The sequence below is a fragment of the Equus caballus genome, chromosome X (genome assembly GCF_041296265.1).
Source record: "Equus caballus isolate H_3958 breed thoroughbred chromosome X, TB-T2T, whole genome shotgun sequence".
Taxonomy (NCBI): Eukaryota; Metazoa; Chordata; class Mammalia; order Perissodactyla; family Equidae; genus Equus; species Equus caballus.
In genome coordinates, this window is record NC_091715.1 from 38,575,482 (window position 1) to 38,597,700 (window position 22,219).

At 41.8% G+C, this 22,219-nt stretch overlaps 1 protein-coding gene across 2 annotated transcripts in view; it reads right to left on the reverse strand.

The window, feature by feature from the left end:
• Nucleotides 1–22,219, reverse strand: part of SLC9A7 (solute carrier family 9 member A7) — a 155,863-nt gene that overhangs the window by 41,436 nt on the left and 92,208 nt on the right. The window contains exons 7-13 of one of the 2 annotated variants that reach the window (XM_023634157.2): nt 22,067–22,208; nt 20,199–20,304; nt 18,543–18,631; nt 18,334–18,447; nt 15,991–16,102; nt 12,162–12,315; nt 5,140–5,199 (exon numbers count right to left, since the gene is read on the reverse strand). In XM_023634157.2, the coding sequence (XP_023489925.1) occupies nt 5,140–5,199; nt 12,162–12,315; nt 15,991–16,102; nt 18,334–18,447; nt 18,543–18,631; nt 20,199–20,304; nt 22,067–22,208 (777 nt within the window). The remainder of the gene's footprint in view (nt 1–5,139; nt 5,200–12,161; nt 12,316–15,990; nt 16,103–18,333; nt 18,448–18,542; nt 18,632–20,198; nt 20,305–22,066; nt 22,209–22,219) is intronic. The other variant, XM_023634158.2, reaches the window with a different exon arrangement.

The window sequence follows — 22,219 nt, forward strand, 5'->3', positions numbered from 1 at the left end:
GAGGACAGGTCACATGGGGAATTCTAGCTGTTGATCTTGAACCCTCAGCTGTTTTGAGAGTCTCTTAGTGTATATTACATAGAGAAAAGTCCTCTGTATGTGGTTTTGTCAGCGTTTGTAAGATCGACAGCTAGGAATACAATATTAGGCCTGGTTCTGTAGACTCTATAGCAGCACAAACCACCTCATGCCAGACCCATTTACTTAGATGGGCTCCCCAGTGCAGACACAGAGGGGCAGAGCACCTGTTACCCCAGCGTTTCCCAGACAGCCTACCAGAATGCCAGGTGACATGCAGCCCTCAGCCCCAACCACACAAAAGCTATTGTGGAAGCGGCAGCAGCAAGATTATATGATCTGAAGGGCATGAAGTGCAGCGTGACAAGAACGTGGCAGTTCAGATCCGCCACTAATCATCCCTCCTTTCTGGACTGTGAATTCTGAAATGGGTATATTAGCCTTTGCAAGTGGCTTCCATGTCAGTAAAGATAAAACAAATTAACTTCATCAGTCTAATGAAACAGGAAGCCTATGGGTAGGAGAAAAGGCTTAAGTGTGCCCTGTAGTACAACGAAGAAAATAAATTCAAATATAATAAAAGCCATCAAATGAAATTTAGCCCCCTCTATCCTTTTAACTAATCTCTACCAGGAGAAAAAGAATTATCAAACAAGAATTAAAATAAATTCTGATTAACAAGAACTGCTTAGAAACACTAGGTTTGGACTATTTTCATTCAAGCCCTGGCAATGTCAGTGGAACTCATCTATTTACCCCAGGCCCACATGGCCGGGCCAGAATTCAAACCAATAAAGCACAAAACATTGCAACAACTTGATAAACTCATGAAATTTGGGCCACTCTAACCTCATTCCAAACTCGTGATGTTTGACATTTTGTTTGGGGGAACTTGCGAGTCATTCTAGATCCACACTGTCCCACAGAACTTTCTGCAATGATGGCAGCGTCCTAGATCTGTGCTGTCCAACGTGGTAGCCACAAGCCACATGTGGCCACTGAGCACTTGAAATGCGGCTAGGACGACCGAGGAACTGCATTTTAAATTTTATTTCATTTTAATGCATTAAAATTTAAATTTAAATAGCCACACCTGACTAGTGGCTATTGAATTGGACAGCGAAGATTCTAGAAAGTACTAATTCCAGCCATGTCTCTCTAGCATCACTTTTTTCTCAACTAAAAAAGTAACAACTGTCTGCTACCTCTTGCCTTCTCAATGATAACACCCAACACTCCTGCTGGGGTCCTGAGAGATGCAACCCCAAGTTCCGTAAATATTAGGTAAAATTTTGCTTGAACTGACTACTTAGACAATGGAGAGATTCCTCACTTCATCAGTATATAAAATAAGTTATAAAACCCTCTCAAAGCTCCTTACAGATAAATGTCATCTTTTAAACGTGAAAGGAATGACAGAATTAGAAAATCACCATTTTCCACTCCCAGTGTAACAACTGCTTCAAGCAAGGGCCATCAGTGGATTATTTTACTAGTGGGTAAAAGGTTGTTGGGAATCTGACTATTCATATGATGTCATAGGATCACTCTACAAATTAGTTTTTAGTTACAAAGGGAAAATGATACCTTTACAGTGGAGAGACCTGGGGTCTACAGTGACCAAATTTAACATCACTAATAAAGGGACTGTTAGTTGTCATACTGTGGTGGCTGCTTGTTGCTGAAAGCTATGTCACCAGTATTTCAAATACTAGCAGGGTCACCCGTGGTGGACAGGTTTCAGTGGAGCGTCCAGACTAAGACAGACTAGGACGAAGGACCTGACCACCCACTTCTGAAAAAACTGGCCATGAAAACTCTATGAACAGCAGCAAAACACTGCCTGATAGAGCGCGGGAAGGTGAGAGGATGGCGCAAAAGGCCAAGCAGGGTTCCACTCTGCTGGACACAAGGTCGCTAGGAGTTAGAATCGACTTGCCAGCACTAACAACAAAAAAGGGACAGCCTGACAATATGCACCACCTGATAAAAAATGTATACTGTCACTTTTACAGTATTTTTGGCAAAAATGATTCTCTCTCTCTAGTCATGAGGAAAACAACTCAGAAAAACCCAGACTGTGGGACAGTCTGCAACCTAACTATCCTGAATACCTAAAGAAAAAAAACCTCAATGTAATAAAAGACAAAAAGTACAGGAGGAGGATTGTTCTAGATTAAAAGAGACTAAAGAGACATGAAAACCAAAGTAAACTCTGATTAGATCCTGGATCCAGTGTGTGTATGTGTGTATATCTGTATGTGTGTGTGTGTGTGTAAAAGTCATGTCCCTTTTCTCAGGTGTGATAAAGGTACTGTGATCGTGTAGGAGACTAGACTCCTGGGAGATACATGCTGAAGTATTTATGGATAGAAAGTCACGATGTCTGCAATGTACTCTGAAGTACTCTGAAATGGTTGAGAGAGAGAGAGAGTAAAAAGGAGTAAAAACAAAACCATGATAAAATGTTAACAATTGGTGTATCCAGGTTAGAACTTGGCTATTCATTGCTCCATTCTTTCAATTTTTTTGCAGATTTAAAAATTTTCACAATTTAAAAAGAATAATTCTATCCTTGATGAAAATGTTTTGAAAACACATCAGTATATTTTACTGTCTCTAATTTAACCTAATCTACTGATATTGATGATTCAGGATCTTGTATTATTTCAGGGTCTGAAAACCACAAATTGTAAAGAGTCGTGAACATAGCGTGCTCTAATAGGTAAATATAGGTAACAGGTAAATGGAGAGAGACAGATTCTAGTAATTACGTGGTTTTCTTTTCCAGATAAATTCTGGAATATTTTGTTCACATTCTCCTTCTCCTAAAAGTGAAGGGCAAAGAGAAAAACACTAGTTAATTGAAACATGTGGTTAATCAAATTCCAACCAACGCAGCCATCTTCAGATCTGGCTGTGCACGTGCCCTGGAAGTCTGCGGTTCTGACGACAGTCCTACCCAGCTCCTCCTTCCCTTGCTTTGACCCCCCTCTGCCATGGAAGTTCTGATCCTTGCTGTAACTACTTGCTATCAACCACCTGCCCAAGAGGCAGCCCAAACTCCTGACAGTACCGAACCTGAAAGGATCCCCTGGGCCCTCCCACAGACAGAGGACCGTGGGAGGACCCCTTGGGGTGTCTTGGAGGTCCCTGCTACTGGTCGAAGTGCTGAACGGGAGATTCCTGAGAAAGGAGAAATAAACCAAGACGAGCTTCCCAGATTGCTACTGCTTTCTAAATGCCAAAAGAAAACAGACCAGGGGCCGCGAGACTCAGATGGTGTTCCTATGCGATTTCTTTCTCCGTTCAAGGCTGTCTACTTTAGGACGAGTTAATAATTACTTTTCTGGCAGGGTTGAGGGCCCCTTGGACCACTCCCCAAGGATGACACTGGACCCCTACAAAGCGCCTCACCCTTGGGGCAGAGCCCAGAACCAACCTGGTCTCTGGGGAGAGGAGGCTGAACAATGGGCCAGGGGGTTTGGTGGCATGCTGGGCAGCGAGACCAGGTACTGTGATGCCTCAGAAGATTTGGGGGACTTTCTGAAGTTCCTAGTTTTAGGCAACTGTCCATAATATCTATTTCTCTCCTGACCTGCTGTAATGCTTTTGATCGAGGATACTTTATAAATCTGGAACTTTTTGTGCTGTTTTATGTTATCATATTTTAGCATTCCCCTGATACATCAGGGTGGAGCTCATCAGAGCGCATATAACAGTCGTTTCTTCCAGAATGAACTGAATTATTTCATTAAGAATGAAAGAAACGTGGAAATCTTAGACCAAATGAGAAAATAAAGCAATCAAGGTGATGTGCTCATTCTGGAATGAATAAATACAGAAAATGAATAATTTTCTTTCTGGTATAACATATACATTCTGATTATCTGCCATATAAAATGCCATGAAACCTCAGAAATTTTAGAAGTGTTCTACTTTAGTCAATAGGTTTTTTTTAATTTGAAGGGCTAAGGTCCTAAATAATTTGAGGAATCTGAGACACACACCTTTCTATCAAACCTTGAACACCAGGTCATAATCTGAATTCTCTCGTGTCCCAAGTGTAATAACTTGCACTTTGCCTGACGGACCTTCCCTCCGGAAGGTGGGATATTTCGAAGGAAAGGGTTTCCTCTGTGACTTAACTTATATTTAAAGTCCGGTCTTCAAAAACGAACTTGTGTGTGTGCATGTGTGTGTGTGAGTATTTAAAACAGCAGAAAAAAGTGTAAACTCAGGGAACTTAATGCTTCAATTAGTTGTATGCATGGCATTACACTACGCACCTGGGGCCCCATGACACCCCAAGATCTATGCCCAGTGACAGGTAACGCTGCCTTCACCACTGCCCTCAGAGAGTGAAACACTCTCACGATGCCAAGAACAGAATTCAAGCCTATTTTTCATTTGATTTATCTACCAGCACTGAGAATCAGATCAGGAAGAAAGCATGCTGATCAAAGATACAGAAAGGAAAGAAGAAACGTTAAAGTCTTTACTCGGATTGCCCAATATCACCACTCTTAGGCATAATCAAATCATAAACCTGGATGGACACTGAGAAATAAATCGCATTAGAAGAGTCTTTAATTATCTTCTGGTTAAAAAAAATCTAGTTTTGTCTCTTCTGATTCACTATGATAAGGTACAAGTACACAAAAAATACTTAAAAAACTAAAACAGCATTGGTGCTTAATTAAGACGGTATAAGCCATACTCCACTCACGGCTGAAATATAAAATTCTAGTTCTCTTTATAAGTAAAAAAAGCCTTGTTTATGAGATCATTTGTGGCTCTGAAAATGGGCTGCTCTCAACACAAGTTCAGTTGTACAAGGAGACACTCGTCAACTCCAGCTTTGGTGTTGACGCCCACTGTCCAAAACACAGGGAAAAGGGACAGAATCTCAGGAACACCGACACATCAGTCAACCCAGAGAAAGGGTGGAAAGATGATTAGACTTGACCTGACCTTTTGCCCCTTTCTTAAAAGGGGCAGAGGGTTGGCACACGCAGGAAGGAGGAAAGAGACAAACAGCATAAAGAGGAACATCTCAGGTTAGAAAAAGAAGAAAAGCTAGGCCCGGTTAATTTGTTTCTGAGGATGCCCTTGTGTCACCTGAAGTACTGCCAGCGGTGTTCGTTCTGGTCCTCTTCGGTGGGCTCCTCGACGCCAACTCTGGGCAGCAGAAGAAGGGAACGTGAGTGTGACGGGGACAACAGGGGAGCCAGGAGCTCTGGGCACATGTCCTGGACCACGTCCAGCAAAGAATTAGCTGTCTCACTTTGAATATAAATCTGTACTCTCTCTTAAACTGGCCCCATTCTCTAAAACCCAGAGAGGCAGGAAGGCTGCTAAATTCACATTTAAAGCAACAAATCGGATCTGTTAGGAGCCAGATCAAATAAGGATTGATTAGGAATGAAGATAAGCCTCTCAAAATACAAGGTAATGAAATCAGAGGACTAAATGCAACTCACAGAAAATGACTTTATACAATTTTTCAGGAATTCATCTGTTTCATAAAGCAAGACACATCCATACAAAAAACAGAAAACAGAAAGTTTTTACTAAACACATATTTGAAGTGTTTACACATATTTTTACACATATATGACAGAAAGAGCAAAGAACATTATATTATTGAAAACAGCAACAATACTTAAGAAAACAAAGATGGCCTTTTTTTCTAGACAAGTAAACCATATTGTCCACAGGTTCAACCTGAAGGTCAGGAACCCAACTTCTGCTGTTGGCTTTACCTTGTGACCTTAGAGTTGACATGGTCCATTTTCACCTTCCTTAATAACTGCGGGTTATTCAGAGTGTGTTTGAACTTCACCATCATACTAAGAGCAGGGTTTCACAACCTTGGCACTACTGACATTTTGGGCCCTGGCCTCTACCTACAAGATACCAGTAGCAGCCCCACTTCCAGTTGAGGGAACCAAAAATGTCTCCAGACATTGCCAAATGTCCCCTGGCGGGGGTGGGGTGGGGGGCAAAACTGCCCTTGGCTGAGAACTGCTGCACTAAATCATGTTTTCTCAATGGGGGGTGACACTGCCCCCAGGGGTGTGAAAATTGGTTCTTACAGGACAAAATTTTATAGATATTACAATGCTTTGTAGTCCTCTAAAGCACTATAGTACCTAAACAGATATATAATAGATCTGTGGTATTAAAATTTCAAGGGGAGAGGTCATTGGAAAAAACATTTTTAAAGGCTCCTTAGGGGGACAATAATGAAAAGAAGGTGGAGAGACACATTGCTAGACAATGCCCGAATTCTTATGCTGCTAACATCCCCTGAAATATGCAAGTGAGAACATGATGCTTCCTAAGGTGGTACTTTTAATTAGTCACATGTTCAGGATGTGACTCAAACCAGACTCGAGACATTACTCTAGTATTAAAAAATTATAACAAATTCCAGAAAAGCAAGCTGGATTCCATTACTGTAAGATTCACTAGTAATAATAATAGTAACAGTAGCAGTACTAATGCTATAATTAGTAATGATAACATAATAGCCAAAATATACTAAATGCTTACCATGTGCCAGATCGTACATTTAATGAGAGAATTCTTCATCATATTTATTTATTATTGCATTTTATCCTCACACTATTGTCACCTCCATTTAATTGGTGATGAAACTGAGAGTTAGGTTAAATAAGTTGCCCAAGGTCACAAAGGTAGAAAATGGTGGAACCAAGATTGCAACGGAGGCCGTTAGACCCAGAGCCCCAGCTCTTCACAAGGTAGCATCTCTAAACTCTTTTAAAATACCCACTTACAAATACTATTACATAAAGAGCTCAGGGTTTCTCCCTGCCTTTATTCCTTAAGTTATCTTACAAAGAGCTTTATCGTGAATTCTTAGTCTAACAGGATTATACTGAGCAGAATGTCCTTATTTGTCCTTGAGTGATTGTATTGCTGTACTCTGCAGTATGAAGGCTACCTGTTCATTTGGCTGCCTCGGTGTGTGCCATTCCAATCCCCACCATCACCATCACTTCATATGTATGTCACTTGAAGCTGGAGGCTCCAAGAGGACAGCCACCGGTGCCACCAAAATGGGCTCAGGGTCCATACAAGGCTCACCTGCTGATCCTGCGATCATTTTTTTAAGTTGCCAAAATTATGTCCTTTGTGAATAACAACACTTGCTCAAGAGACTAAGAAAAATATTATGTAGTTTGTTTCAGAAAACAATTTAAACATTTTGCCATTATGTTTTAAAAGATCAATCACAAAATACCAATTTAAAAAGAAAAGTTGGACTTTGGAAGGCAGTGACCTGGCTTTGGATTTGTGGTTATATTCATTCTTATTTTATACACAGACTAGAAATTAGCCATGGTTAGAAATCACAGCTAACTCCTAATTATTCATGGTGGAACGCCAAGTCCCACCCTGGGCTTCTGCCTTCTGAGCAGCCACTTAACAGCTCATCAGAGCCTCCTGTCAGCAGCCTGGAGAAGCTAGGTATTGATCTTACTGAGGTCACAGGGCTCAAAACACCACACAGAACTTCAGGGGGTTTCTGAATCAATTTTGAATAAGAACCTGGTTCGCATAAATGATTCGTGGCTGTTAAATACCACCACAAGCCACAACCCAGAAAAACCAATCAGTCTCATTACCTTATTTCTGAGGGAATTTCTTTTGCTGTAATCTCTGTAAACGTCAGTTTCTACACTTACATAATCACTATTTATACACATCTGAAAAAATGTGATGAACTAACACCGTAAGTATTTTTCACCAATGGCACACTTCACTTCATTATGCTGTCTGGGTAGAGTTGAACAGAAAGAAGGAAATAATAAAGATAGGAGCAGAAATCAGTGAAATTGAAAACAGAAAAACAATATAGAAAATCAAAGAAATAAAAAGGTAGTTCCTTGAAAAGATCAATAAAATTGACAAACCTCTAGCAAGACGGAAAGAAAAAAAAAGGGAGAAAATACAAATTACCGATATCAGGAATGAAACAGGGGATATCACTGTAGATCTCACAGACAGCAAAAGAATAATAAGGCAATGCTACAAACAACATAAATGTGACAACTTAGATGAAATGGACCAATTTCACAAACTATCATAACTCACCCAATACGAAATAGATAATCTTAATAGCCCTATAACTATTAAAGAAATTGGCTTCATAATTTAAAAATTCCTGAGAAAGTCTCCAGAACCAGATGGTTTCACTGGAGAATTCCATAAAATTTGATCAGACATTACCCTGATACCAAATCAGACAAAGTCAGTATGAAAAAAGAAAACATAGACACAAAAATCCTTAACAAAATATGAGCTAATAGAACTCAGCAATACGTAAAAAATTTATACACCACAACTAAGTGGGGTTTATTTTAGAGAAGCAAGGCTGGTTCGACATTTGAAAATTAATCAATGTAGTCCACCATCTTAGTAGGCTAAATAAGAAGAATCATATGATCATATCAATTGATACAGAAAAAGCATTTGATAAAATTCAACATCTGTTGATGATAAAAACTCTCAGAAAACTAGCAATAGATAGGAACTTCCTCCACTTGATGAGGAATATCTACAAAAACCCTCCAGCTAACATCATACTTACTGGTGAAAGACTGAATGCTTTCCCCTTAAGATCGAGAACAAGGCAAGGATGTCCACTCATATCACTCTTAATCAACATAGTACTGAAAGTCCTAGCCAGAGCAACAAGTCAAAAAAAGGAAATACAAGTCACACTGGTTGGAAAGGAAAAAGTAAATCTGTCTCTACTTGCAAATGATATGATGGTCTATGTAGAAAATCCCAAAGAGTCTACAAAAAACAAAACCAAACCCTCCTAGAACTAATAAGTGAGTTCAGCAAGGTCGCAGTATACAAGATCAACATACAAAATCTGATTGTACTTCTATATCCTAGCAATGAACACACGGAAACTGAGATTGAAGACGGAATAACATTTAAAATTGCTCAAAAAAGAAGAAATACTTAGATGTAAATCTAACAAAACATGTAGAGACGTATGCTGAAAACTATAAAATACTAATAAAAGAAATCAAAGAAGATCTAAATAAATGGAGAAATACGCCATGTCTATGAATTTGAAGACTCAACAGAGTAAAGATGCCAATTCTCCCCAAATTGACATACAGGTGTAACACAATTCCTATGAAAATCCCAGGAGGATTTTTTTTTAAGATATGGACAAGCTTATTCTAAAATGTATATGGAAAGGACTAGAACAGCTACGACAATTTTGAAAAAGAAGAATAAAGTGGGAGGACCGCTCTACCTCATGCTAAGGCTTTCTATATGACTCTAGTTATCAGGACACTGTGGTACTGGTGGAGGGATAGACACATAAATTAATTGAGCAGAACAAAAACAGAACCACATGCGTACAGCTAACTGATTTTTGGCAAAGGAGCAAAGTAATTCAACAGAGTAAGGACAGTCTTTTTAACAAATTGTGCTGGAACAACTGGATAGCCATAGGCAAATAAAATGAAACCTTGACCTAAACCTCACATCTTATATAAAAATTAACTCAAAATGGATCACAGACATAAATGTAAAGTGTAAAACTAAAAAACTTTTAGAAGATAACACAGAAAAAATCTTTGGCTTGATGAAGAGTCCTTAGACATGACATCAAAGTACAATCCATAAAAGAAAAAACGACAAATTGTACTTCATCAAAATTAAAACTTCTGCTCTATGACACTCTGTTAAAAGGATTGGCTACAGAAGAGAAGCAAATATTTGCGAACCATATATCTGACAAAAGACTAGTATCTAGAATAAAGAACTCTCAAAACGCAATAAAAAATCCAATTAGAAAATGGACAAAAGATAAGAACAGATATTCACTGAAGAAGATAGACCAATGGCAAATAAGCAAATGAAGAGATGTTCAACATCATTAGCCATGAGAGAAACGCAAATTAAGACCACAGTGAGCTATCCCACACACTAATTAGAAGAGCTGAAATGAAAATAGTGACCCCACCAAATGCTGGCAAGGACGTAGAGAAACTGGATCTTTTATATACACAATCATCTTACTAGCTGCTATGTTCGAAGTGCTATCTAGGCATTACATTAATACTTTCACAACAATCCCATTATTATATTTGTACATATACGGCTTGTTCACCTCGGAGAGAGCTGCCCACGCTCTCGGCTCAGGGTAGGACTGCTTTAATAACGGCCTACTTGAGGAAAAAAGTTATGAGAAGGGCAAAATGTCACAAGTCAACTTTCTACTCTCAGTGGAAAATTATTTGGTCTTGTATATGTTGGGGGGTGTTACAGAAAAGGATTTATAAAATAAGATGAAAGACAAACATGATTTAACCAGGCTCTGAGCATCCAGGGCACCTACTGGGTGACCCGACAAACAGGAGCAGGCAGTAAGCTCAGAGGTCACCGAAGGCAAAGACTCTCACCTCTGCTCAGGGCAAACCTCCTTTCTTGCTCTTATTCTGTTACACAGAACAAAGATGGTACCATCTTATGCCTTGAGTTTAAAGCCAAAAATCTGTAATTTTTCTTCTTCAGGATTCTATTCCCACAGAGGAATTATTTTCCTTACTACAACTCTTGAGATTCATGCCAGGAAACCGAAATTCTAATCATCCCAAACTTTACAACATAAAAACAGTCCCTAATACAGCAAGCCTTACAGGTGGTACAGCACAGTACAGAGTGTAGACTCTGTGGCAAGACTGCTTGGGTTCAAATCCCAGTTCGTTCACTTAAAGCTTTGTGACCTTGGGCAAGTTATTGCTCTGTGCCTCAGTTTCTCCAGCTCCAAAACAAAGATGAATAGTAGTAGCTGCTCTATAGGAATGTTAGGAGGATTATCTTAACATACGCATGGCATCTCGAACAACGCCTGCAGCACAAGTGTTAGCTATTATATGACTGTCACTGACAAGCCCCACCTAGGTTCTGCAGACACCCCCGGATCTAAGGCTGAGACACACTAGCCCAGAAATGGTGCAGCTGGCAGTGGCCAAGCCCAGGAATCCCTGCCTGCCACCAGTCTAAGAAGTCCCTGATGGAGGAGACCATTCTCAAATTCCAGTCTTCTCCCTGACTCCAAGGATGACTGTGAGATCCTTGTTCCTCTTCTCTCCTCCAAGATAGGCATGCTCTGCACTGTCAGTCCCATGCATTCGATCTTCTAGAGAAGGGAATAAACTAAAAGCCAGCAAAAAAAAACATTGCCACCTTGTGGCTTTTCAGAGAATTCTTCTTCACATCTATGCACTACCCAAGCGTCTTCTTGTTCTCGGTCAACATTCACCCTCTGCAGATCTGAAACTGAGGCAGGCGGCGAGAGCACTTCGCACCAATGATGCAGAGCGCACACTTCGAGCTGAAGGGACCTAGAGGAAATCTGACAGTGTCCTTTCATTTAACACTGAGGGAAACCGAGGCCCAAAGACATGAGTGGCTTGCTTTAAACCAGAGCCAGAGTTGGCCTGTGGGTCTCTTGACCCCTGTCCCAGTGTCCTCTTTACTGTAAGGTACTAGAGCTCACAAGCACAGTTTGGAATTCAAATGTTCTTAAAAACTCAAACTCAGGTCACTGCCCCTGCATCCTGACACAGCTACAAAACCACAGGCAGGGGACGCCCACGAGGCTGCAACAAATGAGGGTTATGCAGGAAATGTCGCCTCTTTTGTGCACTCAAGCAACAAGAGACACAGCATACAGTTTCCTCTTAAAACAAAACTCTAATTGCCTCTTTTTATTTCTGGTTAATGAGATTATTTTTAAGGCCTTAGGTTTGATTTCGAAGGAATATGAACTATCAGACATCGCCAGCAGCTGTGTCTACTCTCCCTCCTGCAGCTTTAAGACTTTCTGAAATCTTGCCCTAATGTCGCTGCTCTAGCAAGGTCCAGGTGTTTCTAATTCCTTGTTTTTATACAAAAATTTTAATGACAACATTTTTTTCTCCTGGAAAATTCAATACTCTGAATTTTTACTTATCGTTTTTTATTTTTAATCTCTGCCCAAAGCAAAATGAAAACCTTCCATGCACTAAGCTGTATCACACCCTGCATGGGCATCGTGACATAGTTAGACACAAAACTGGCCTTGGTTTCAAACCAACCTTATATTAAGCCATGACAACATGGGCGTTGTGCCTCCACCAATGATCCAGACGGTGAAGAAGACAATGAGGAGAGTGGTCGTGAACATCATCTGGCGAGCGTAGGATGCCGTGTCTCGGATGGCCAGAGCAAATGCCATCGCTCCCCTGAGGCCTACAGGGACCAAAGAGCAAGATCTCCTGGTTATAAGGACAACGACAGTGTGTCCTCAAATCCACTGCTGCCACCCGAGCTAAGAAACTGTATCCACTTGTGCTTTGGGAGTCAAGTTGAATTTTATTCAGAAAGAAGAACCTCAAAGGAATATGATTTTCTCCTATTTGAAGTTTTCTTTTCCAAAATGCCCAAATGCAATGAGAAAAACTGCACTACTTTGTACAGCACACTTTAGAATAACAACACTCTTTTATTACTGAAATAATTCTCCTGCTAGTCACATGAAGTACAAAGATAAATAAGAAATAATAATCTAAGCTCTCTAAGTCTGTGATCCAAGCACCACCCAAGCATGGCTTAGTCATTATTAACTTCAGAAACAAGCTAGGGATCAGTATGTCAAATGCAGATCTGTGGCCGCGTACCATGAACCACAAAACAGTTCATCATTTCCTTAGCAAAGCCACGCAGAGAAGTAACGTTATAACCTGATCTATGTCAGTGGTTGACAATTTTTTCGGTAAAGGCCCAGATATTAAATATTTTAGGCTTTGTGGGCCAAGAGGAAGAATCAAGGATATTATGTAGGTACTTATATAAAAGAGAGAAAACAAATTTCCACAAAATCGTATTAACAAAAACCGAGAATATAATAATAACTGGGTATAATTTGTTGTAATACAGGTCTACCAAAGAAAAGAATGGAATTCTTTTGGGGGGCATATTTCACTTAACTGGGTTTCAAAGTTAGTGTCCATGATCGTGAAACGGATTGTAAATATTCATCTGTAAAAGCCATTCTTAACCCTCGAGGTACATGAAAACAGGCAGCAGCCAGATTTGGCCCCGGGGCCATGGTTTGCTGACCCTGATCTACATTAATGGGTATTAAGATTAAGTACCATCATTTGAATGTTTTAGAGTTTATCGTTCTAAGTCCTTTTGTTCCTCCCTCATACTCATAATTTATTCTATAGTAAAGACTGAATCCATGGTCTTTAATAGATATCTAGCATAAATTCCTATTCATCAAGGACATGACTGTATGTATATTATATGAGAGAATGAAGTTATACCCACTATATCTGTTTGCACATTTTCTCACCACTCTCAATAATTTCAAAATCTCATTAATCTGAGAATTTTACTATAATTCACTAAAGAGTGACTCAATAAGTTATACAAAAAGCAAAGTTAATATTTCCTATTAACTTGTCCTAGTGAAATATTTATATATATCTAGATCACCCTACAGCTAACTATGTCATCGACCAATATTTAAACCTTTAAAGGGATGTTGTCTCAAAGAAGAAAACTTGGGGGTCAGAGAGAGACAACGTGTGCTACATTTTTCTTTATTAGGTAAACATTGCAAGCAATATGAGAGCGAAACCTCTGGTATTTCATAGCCTTGAAGTGTGAGTTCCTTTTCATAGCTGGATTTCTCCCAGCAAGAAATAATTTTTCTAGAAGACATCTTTAAACAGCACTGTGTGCTTTTCAGTCTTTTAGTACAGAAGATAACAAACATATTTTAAGTTTATCTAGGTGACCGAGTTATCTCCAATTCATCTTTCTCTTTTCCACCAGCATTTTCCTAATATTAAGGGGGATCTTGACACTGCCCTCCCTCAGAAACCTCCAATGTTCCCCAGCTGCTCCTGAGTAAAGCCCAAACTCTTTGGCACAGCACTGGAGCTTCTCCATGGCCTAGACTCCAGCGGTGGTTCTCAAACCAGCAGCAGCAGAGAACACATTAGAAGCGTAAATTCACAGGGCCCACCCCATACCCTCAGAATCACACTCTGGCCATGGGGCCCAGCAACCTGCTTTGACCAGCCCAACAGGTGATTCCTATGCAACCTAAAGGTTCACACCAGTTTGCATGTGATCTTCCTTTCCAGGCACACCCTCTTTTTGCATTCCTCCATGTTCCTTACATTTGAACTAGACTCTACCCTTTCCTAACAAGCCACACATGGCAATGCTTCCTTAGCTTTCCAACCTGCTGCCTCCTAAACTCCATTTCTTCCAAGCCCAGTTCGAAGGTTACCCGCTTTGTGAAGATGGCCCTGGGCCCTCCTCTTCTCCACATTTATTCCATACTCTTTTGTGCAATTCACCACTCTCTCTTTGGAAAAAGTTAGCTCTTTGTACACCTGTCTCCCTCCAGTGGACTGTGAGCTCCTTGAAGGAAGCTGGGCTCTGTATCCTGCACAACCTAGAACTGTGGCTTCTAACAAGAGGATGCTCAACAAACGCTTGTCAGAGTGAAAGCAGATCATTATGGCAGGCTGTATATTTACGTGCAGATGCGAGTGGGTACTAGACCAAGTGACTGCTCTGCTGAGCCGTGCCTGTTGGTGTGATTTCAGTGTGACTCTCTGAGGCCCCCAAGAATGACTGCATGACAGTCAAGAGCTGCTCCTCTGCCTCTTGTACAGTCCCTCCTCCCCCACACAGGACAGAGGGAACTTTAAGGGTCCCAGTGGCCTTTTGTCTCAACATATCCTCCTCTGCTCTGCAGAGAGGCTGGAACTTGGGTCTCATCTGACGCTTACCACTCTCACTGCACCATCTACTCATGCCAATTGCTTTTTCGTTTCTTTACCTCCACATATTTATTTGTTGTCCTTTGTCCCCTCAGTGGCTTCTCCACACTTCTCAGCTTTATAGTGGAGAAGGGGGCATCTGGGAGACAGTGTAAATCAAGAAAACGATCACAGCTGTAGTCTTCTCGTGGGCGGTTTATTCTGCTTATATGAGTATATTTATTTCTTTTGCTCCATCAAAGTTAGAGCTAGGAGGGACCTCAACTAATTAGCTCAATTTCATTATTTTACAAGAGAGGACACTGCAGCTAAGAGGTGTTGAGTGACTTGGCCCATATTTTTTCTCATTAAAGACCTATTTTTCCTTCTAATTTTAGGCCTGGAGCCCTTCTGAAAGATTAACAGTTATGAACATCTACTAGGAAACAATCAAGCACTTTAAATACGTATATATCTCCAGGTCCCTTGGCTGGTAGAGAGAAAATAAAGATGCAAATACTTTAGGGGAGAATGTTCACATTTGGTAGCATGGTTTGCAAAATCAATACTAACCCGATTTAACATGTACATCTGTCTATTCAGCACTGCAGGGGATACAAAAGAACCAGAAACTTGAATTTGTCTTTTTATGAGCCTTACTGATTATATTTTAATCATACTAACACTGCCTGGTGAATAAAGCCAGCCCTGGTGGTCCAGTGGTTAAGATTCAGCACTCTCACCACCGCAGCCCAGGTTCATTTCCCGGTCAGGGAACCTCACCACCCATGTGTCGGCTGTCATACTGTGGTGGCTGCGTGTTGCTGCGACGCTGAAAGCTGTGCCACCAGTATTTCAAATGCCAGCAGGGTCACCTGTGGTGGACAGGTTTCAGTGGAGCTTCCAGACTAAGACAGACTAGGAAGAAGGGCCTGGCCACGCACTTCTGAAAAACTGGCCATGAAAACCCTATGAACAGCAGCGGACCATTGTCTGATGATAGAGCACTAAAAGGTGAGAGGATGGCACAAAAAGGCCTGGCATCTGGTGTACGCAGGGTCACTAGGAATCAGAATCAACTCAAAGGCACTAAAAACAACTGCTGAATAAAACTGTTTTCTTTACATTAATTTTTTTTTACCTGAAAACATCATCATGTGTTGAAAATTCCAGCCAATCTTATGCCTTCTGCCCAAGTTGAGGAAGAAGGAGAGCGGGTAGATATGTGCAGCTCTGCCCAGGAAGATGGCAACCTGACCACCAGGTGGAGGTTAAGGGCCGAACAGTTTCCAGAATGGCACTTTCACACAACCTCTGATTGAGCAGAGGATTTCAGGAATGCCGTAACGCCTCGTTATGATTAGGAGAGTTGCGCAAAGAAGCCAGGCTGTCTAGTTCCCTTCTGAACAAGTCTCAACAACAAGTGGGATTCAACTGGCCAACTTTCCCAACCTTCTGGCTCATAGAGATACTTTCTTGCCTGTTAAACACCCTCTTGTAACTTCTTGACTTAATTAAACTGGTATGGACCAAGTCTCCGATCTATCTAAAAACGAGTCCAGAAACAAGTGAAGGGCAGGGGTGGGGAGTTGAGAGAAGCAAACAGTGTGTTGGGCTCTATTGGGAGAAAAATCACAAGCAGAAAAAATTACTAACCCCTGAGTCAAACTATAAAGAGAAAGTTTGCCGGGTAAGAGCTCGCACACAAGCTTCAGGGTGAAGTAAACATGAGGGGCTCCAATGACCAGAAGATCCTACAAATAAGATGTGGGGAAACTGAAAGTATTCCTAACACATTCATAGTCCTTGCAAGAATTGACCTGGGGCGATTTCTCTACCTAAGTGGCTGGAGTGTCTTTTGGAGATGTAAGAAATGGAAAAGGAGGAGTGTGGAAGAGGAACTCCACTGTGGAAACCAAAGAATTCAGGGAAGCCGGTCATTCATCATTTGCTGAGTTTAGAACAGAGCCCAGCAGAGAGATGCACACTGCACTGGTCACAGAAGGAAACCACTGTGCAAGCCAGAGGAACAGGGAGTTTCCGTTTCGGCAAAGCACCAGCTGCCAGAGCTGCAGCTGTTTCAGACAGAAGCGAGGGCGGAACTATCTTCTGCCTTATCCGGGGTTAAGAACTGACTCTCCTTCTTCTTTTATCTTTTTCTTTGGTTTGATTTTGCTTTGTTTTTAACAGAAGGAAACAGGTAGTGCTTATAAAGCACATTCTATCCCAGAAGCCATGCAAAAGTCCTCAAGTGGTCACCGGCCTTCAGGATTCAGAGGACCCAGCCCGCCCTCCATGAGGCCTCAACTGTAAACAAGGTCTGCGCTTTCACTCTCTCTCACAGGATGCTGTGCTGGGAATACAAATCGAACGACGTGCAAGGTCTTTCTTAATCAAGAACAAAAACACTGACTCCTCTGATTTTTAGCTGTCCGTCCATTGAGCATGCAAATCCAAGAAATGAGCCCCAGCTGAAGCACATAACACCCTGAGTGGAAGGCTTCTGGCATGGCATTAGGCCACTATTGCTATATAGCTGCTTAGTGAGTATCAGTTATTCCTGCACAATAAATGAAAAGCCCAGAAGACAAAAACGCTCCTTTTTTGCCAGCATCCCAAGATCTAAGGATACCCATGAGGCCTTAGAAAAGGCAAAAGTGAATGCCCAGCCATAGGGGAGGCCTGCTCAATATTCTGAAATCCAGGCTGAGCTGGACTGCTACTGTTCCAAGCCCCAGAAAAGTTCACTTTAAACAAAAACAATAGGATCTGAGGCCAAGCGAGCAAAACCCTCAGCTGTTGATCCATGGCTGGGCATTCATAACCCTCCTCACCTGACAGACGCCAACCCCCAAAACTCTCTTTCCCAAACTCTGTGCTCACAACAGGACTACATCAAAGAACCAAGTACTTTTCCATTTTATCTTTTCTTCCTCTCTCTCTTTTTTTTTTTTTTTTTTTTGGAAAAACAAGAGTCTCTTCCACGGTGATCTGTAACAGCAGGAGAGCTCGGGCCAGGCGCGCTCATGGCCTGCAGGCTCCCCTGGGCAGCAGAAGGAAGGGCTGCCTGCACCGGGTGTGCAGTCACAAGCAGGAGGAACAGAATCTTCAGGTCTTCCAGACGGGGAACCTCCTGGATTGCAATTCACACGGCAATGAAATAAAAATAATCTGGGGGACTGACACGGTTGCTGACTTTTAGATCTGCTAAGAAGGGCGCTTTACAAAACAAACTACCACCTGCCAAGCACCAGCACAACGGAAAGGCCACCTTGCAGAGAAAATGCAGAAAGGACAATCTCAGAATCACCATCTTTAAATCAAATACATTTCGCTTTATGAACCACTTAATCCTTCTTTTTCTCATCATAAAAATACCATGAACTAGCGCTGGCTCAGTCACCCTCCCAGACAGAAATTATTATAGCTTCCCCAGCAGTGGTCGCCTCTCCACGTAGAAAATGGTGGAACCAAAAAAGGATACAAAAGCTCCAATGATGAAAACGGGGCTGAAAACGTGCTTCTGGAAGGTAAACAGCGCCAGGCCCATGTAGGAGAAGATGAAGTTCTCTGCCAGGAAGTGTAACACCTCAAAGAGCTGCACAGAAAGGGAAAAGGAAGCCTCTGTAAACCCTGCGGGTCCCCTCCCTTGCGTTCGCAGGTAACTCCTGAGGACCCAGGGCTCACTCTCACCTGCTTTGTTCGACTTCTTGATTCCACCGACAGATTGTTGTACGTGTAATGAGCTTGTGTGATTCCACAGAAAAGCACAGCTACAACGCCTGGTGAGAGAGTTAAAAAAAAAAAATCAATGGAAAAAAAGAAGTAGGAAAAATCCTTGCTGAAACAAAAAGTTAAGGTAGGCAAGCCCGGCATATGTAACTTCCTGAATATTTCTGAAAGTTTCCTATTACAGCAATCCCCCCTTTATCCGCCGGGGATGCGTTCCAAGAGCCCAGTGGATGCCTGAAACCATGGATAGTACCAAACCCTGTAGATACTATGCTTTTTCCTATATAGCACAGCATGGATATGCTGGACAAAGGGATGATTCACGTCCCGGGCGGGATGGAACAGACGGTGTGAGATTTCATCACGCTACTCAGAATGGCGTGCAATTTAAAACTTGTGAATTATTCCTGGAATTTTCCATTTAATATTTTCAGACCATATTTCACTTGACTGCAGGTAACTGAAGCCGTGGAAAGTAAAACCACAAATAAGGGGGGACTACTGTATTGAAAGCTCCCCCTGCCCTCACCACTCATATCAACCTTTCTTTCTCCCAATCCTGCCTTCCTTCAGAGCCAAGGCCCCTGACTTTCGCCGTGCTCCAGCTTTAAGGGCATTCTCTCCCTTCCTCTAAATTCCTACTGAATTTATCATGTATTTGGCATTTAGCATTCATTCCCTCAAAGAGACCGTGAGCGCCTATCAGACACTTTTGTCATATTCCTCTCCGATCTTAGAATGAATGAATTTAACTGCAGACCAATGCTTTGTATTTTTGCATGGTCTAGGGCTTCAGACAAAATGGATCAGAGTACTATATCATTTATGCAAGCCCTGATGATCCAGACTTCTGGTTGATGGTAACCATTTTGTTGTGCAAAACAATTGACACACCTGGGACTCTGCCTACACATTTACAGATAATTGCCAAGTTTTAAGGAAGTGAGACATTTTATAACGATGCATATAAAGATGTTGCAGTATTTTGAAAACATGATAAAAAGACTTCCTAGCTACCTGGATTTATGTATAGCAATTGTACTTGAGTTTTCTAATGGAAAAATTCAGTGATTTTTTTTTCTAATCAGAGAATGTGAGGAACTAAAACCACATGATCACTCACATTAATATATAAAACTGGCACCATAAAAACAAAGTATTGAAAAACAATGATTAAACAGACCAGAGACAAAACAAGGAAAAACTGTGTTCACACTCATCTGAGTAGATGCAAAATTATCCTTAAAAGGACACACATTTTGCTTGTTATTGCTACTATTTGTAAAATTACAAAGCAATCTAGAGAAGCCTACAAATAATGTTAATATATTCAGTAAGCTTTGCAGCTAAACATCTACTTCTAGTTAGAATAAGTACTCAAAGACATAACTGAGTTTGAAACAATAAATTTTATCCTTTAAAAATACGTAGCTTTGGGAGATTAAATTATCCATAAGGCAGAACACCAGCCTTGCTCAGCAATCCTCCATATGGACACTCAGTGAGCAGTTAATCAACTCCATGCAGCTGCTATTTAAGAATTCTTCCCTCCCCTCCAGCTCCCACAGACCCCGCTACTGTGGGGAGAAGGGAGGCCCAAGGGTAGAGAAAACCCACCTGTAAACCCACAGGCCTCTGCCAAAAGGAACGTGCTCCAGGACATCAAGAAGAAGAGTGCCGTCTCCAGCAGGGGGAAGCAATGCAGCTTGGTAAACTTGGTCACGTCGGCCCCTGTCAAGGAACTCGTCTCCAGGAGCAAGTAGCAGGGTCACCAAGAACCACACTCTACTGGCCCAGGACCCCCTCCCTAGGGGCTAGCCTCTCCCTTCAACTCTTCTTCTGGGGCCCCAAAGCTTCTGCTTGGATTTAAAGTAACAAAAATTAAGCTTTCTAGTAGAACAGAGGTTACCAAGGGCTGGGAGAAGGAGGAAAGAGGCGATATTGTTTAATGGGTACACAGTTTCTGTTTAGGATGATGAAAAAGTTCTGGAAACAGATAGTGGGGATGGTTAGACAACACTGTGGTTGTACTTAATGCCACTGAATTGTATACTTAAAAATGGCTAAAACGGCAAATTTCATGTTATATATATTTTACCGCAATTTAAAAAAATTAGTAATGTAATACACCAAAAACCACTGAATCGTACACTTCAAATGGGTGAATTGTCTAGTACGTGAGTTTTATTTCAATAAAGCTGTTTAAAAAAATTTAAGTTTTCTAAAGAAACTGGAAATGGGTTTTCTGTGCTCCTTACAATGTCCACAGTTCTGAGGGGCACAGTGTTGGCCTGAGGTGTGACTGGCAGGGTAATTTTGGAAGCGCCGGGAGTGCCTCAGGCAGGCCTGGGAAGACAAGGTGGTGACACTCGGACATCTATGGGTCATTAGAGCCTGAGTCCACAGCAGGTGCCTAATGAATGCATGAGAAAGAAAGAAAGAAATGCACAACTCTTGGGGCAACTACCAGGTGCTGGTGTCACCTTTTGGGACCAGAGATTCCCCTCCTAACACTGCCATTCCATGGTGGGCCAGCCTGGAACCATCTCAGGAGTGGTTTCACTGAGCAATATGAGTCCCCAGGGCATCAAAAGGGCTTCTGTGAAGAAAGCCATCTAAATCTGCGCTGTCCAGTATGATAGCCACCAGTCACGGGTGGCTACTGAACACTTAAAGTGTGGATAGTCTGAATTGAGATGTACTCTAAGAGCAAAATACACATGATATCTCAAAGATTTAGTACACAAATTGAACGCACAAAATCTCAGTAATAATTTGTATAAGTTTTGTTAACAATTTGTGTACTGACTGCAGGCTGAAATGATGTGACTCACATTTGTGGCTCCCACTACATTTGTATTGGACAGGAGTGATCCAAATGCCCACGAAGAGAGGATGAACGGCTCAGCACACCTGTGGAGGGGTTGCCTGCTCATTCCACACTTCGCTTTTATGTTTGTTGGTTGCTTGGTTGGTTTTTGACTAAATATTGTGCGCAGTCCTTTGCTTAAGGAAGACCACCTTACAGTATTCCCACTGACAGCCCCCGGCTAGGTAGGGCCACGTTAGCCCAGTAGACAGTAGCCGCGAGGTTGAGGCTAAAGTACTTCTCAGCCTGCTTCCTCCCGGCCTCCCGTGAGGTGGTCCCTGATTCCCAGCCTCCTCCTGGCTTTTCAGCTCTTTTCACTCCCCTAAAACTGATGCTTTCCCAGAGCTCCTGTCTCCAACTGGTTCATAGGAGGAGAAAACACAAAGGTGAGACAGGGCTAAGCCTAGAGTTACACTCCCAAACATTTTCTCAGACCCTTAGCTAGGTACTCGACTGCCATCTTTCACCAAAGGGACACACTTCAGGAGCCCCCAGACCCCAGTGGAACAACCTCTTCAAGATTCTGACCTGAAAGGAAGAACTGAGAACTTTCTCTTTATAAGTGTCATGCCACATAATTATACCCAGGCAGGGGCAGAAACTGCAAAAAGGATATTAGAGCAGTTACAACACCAGTCACAGCTCCCATGGTAAAAGAGCCACTAAATATACCTAGAAAGATGCCAACGGACTTGAAAAAGGCCGCAGCATCAAAGGCGTGAGTGTTCAGCCCCGCTGGCTGGTAGGCAACAATAGACCTGGAGTTTAA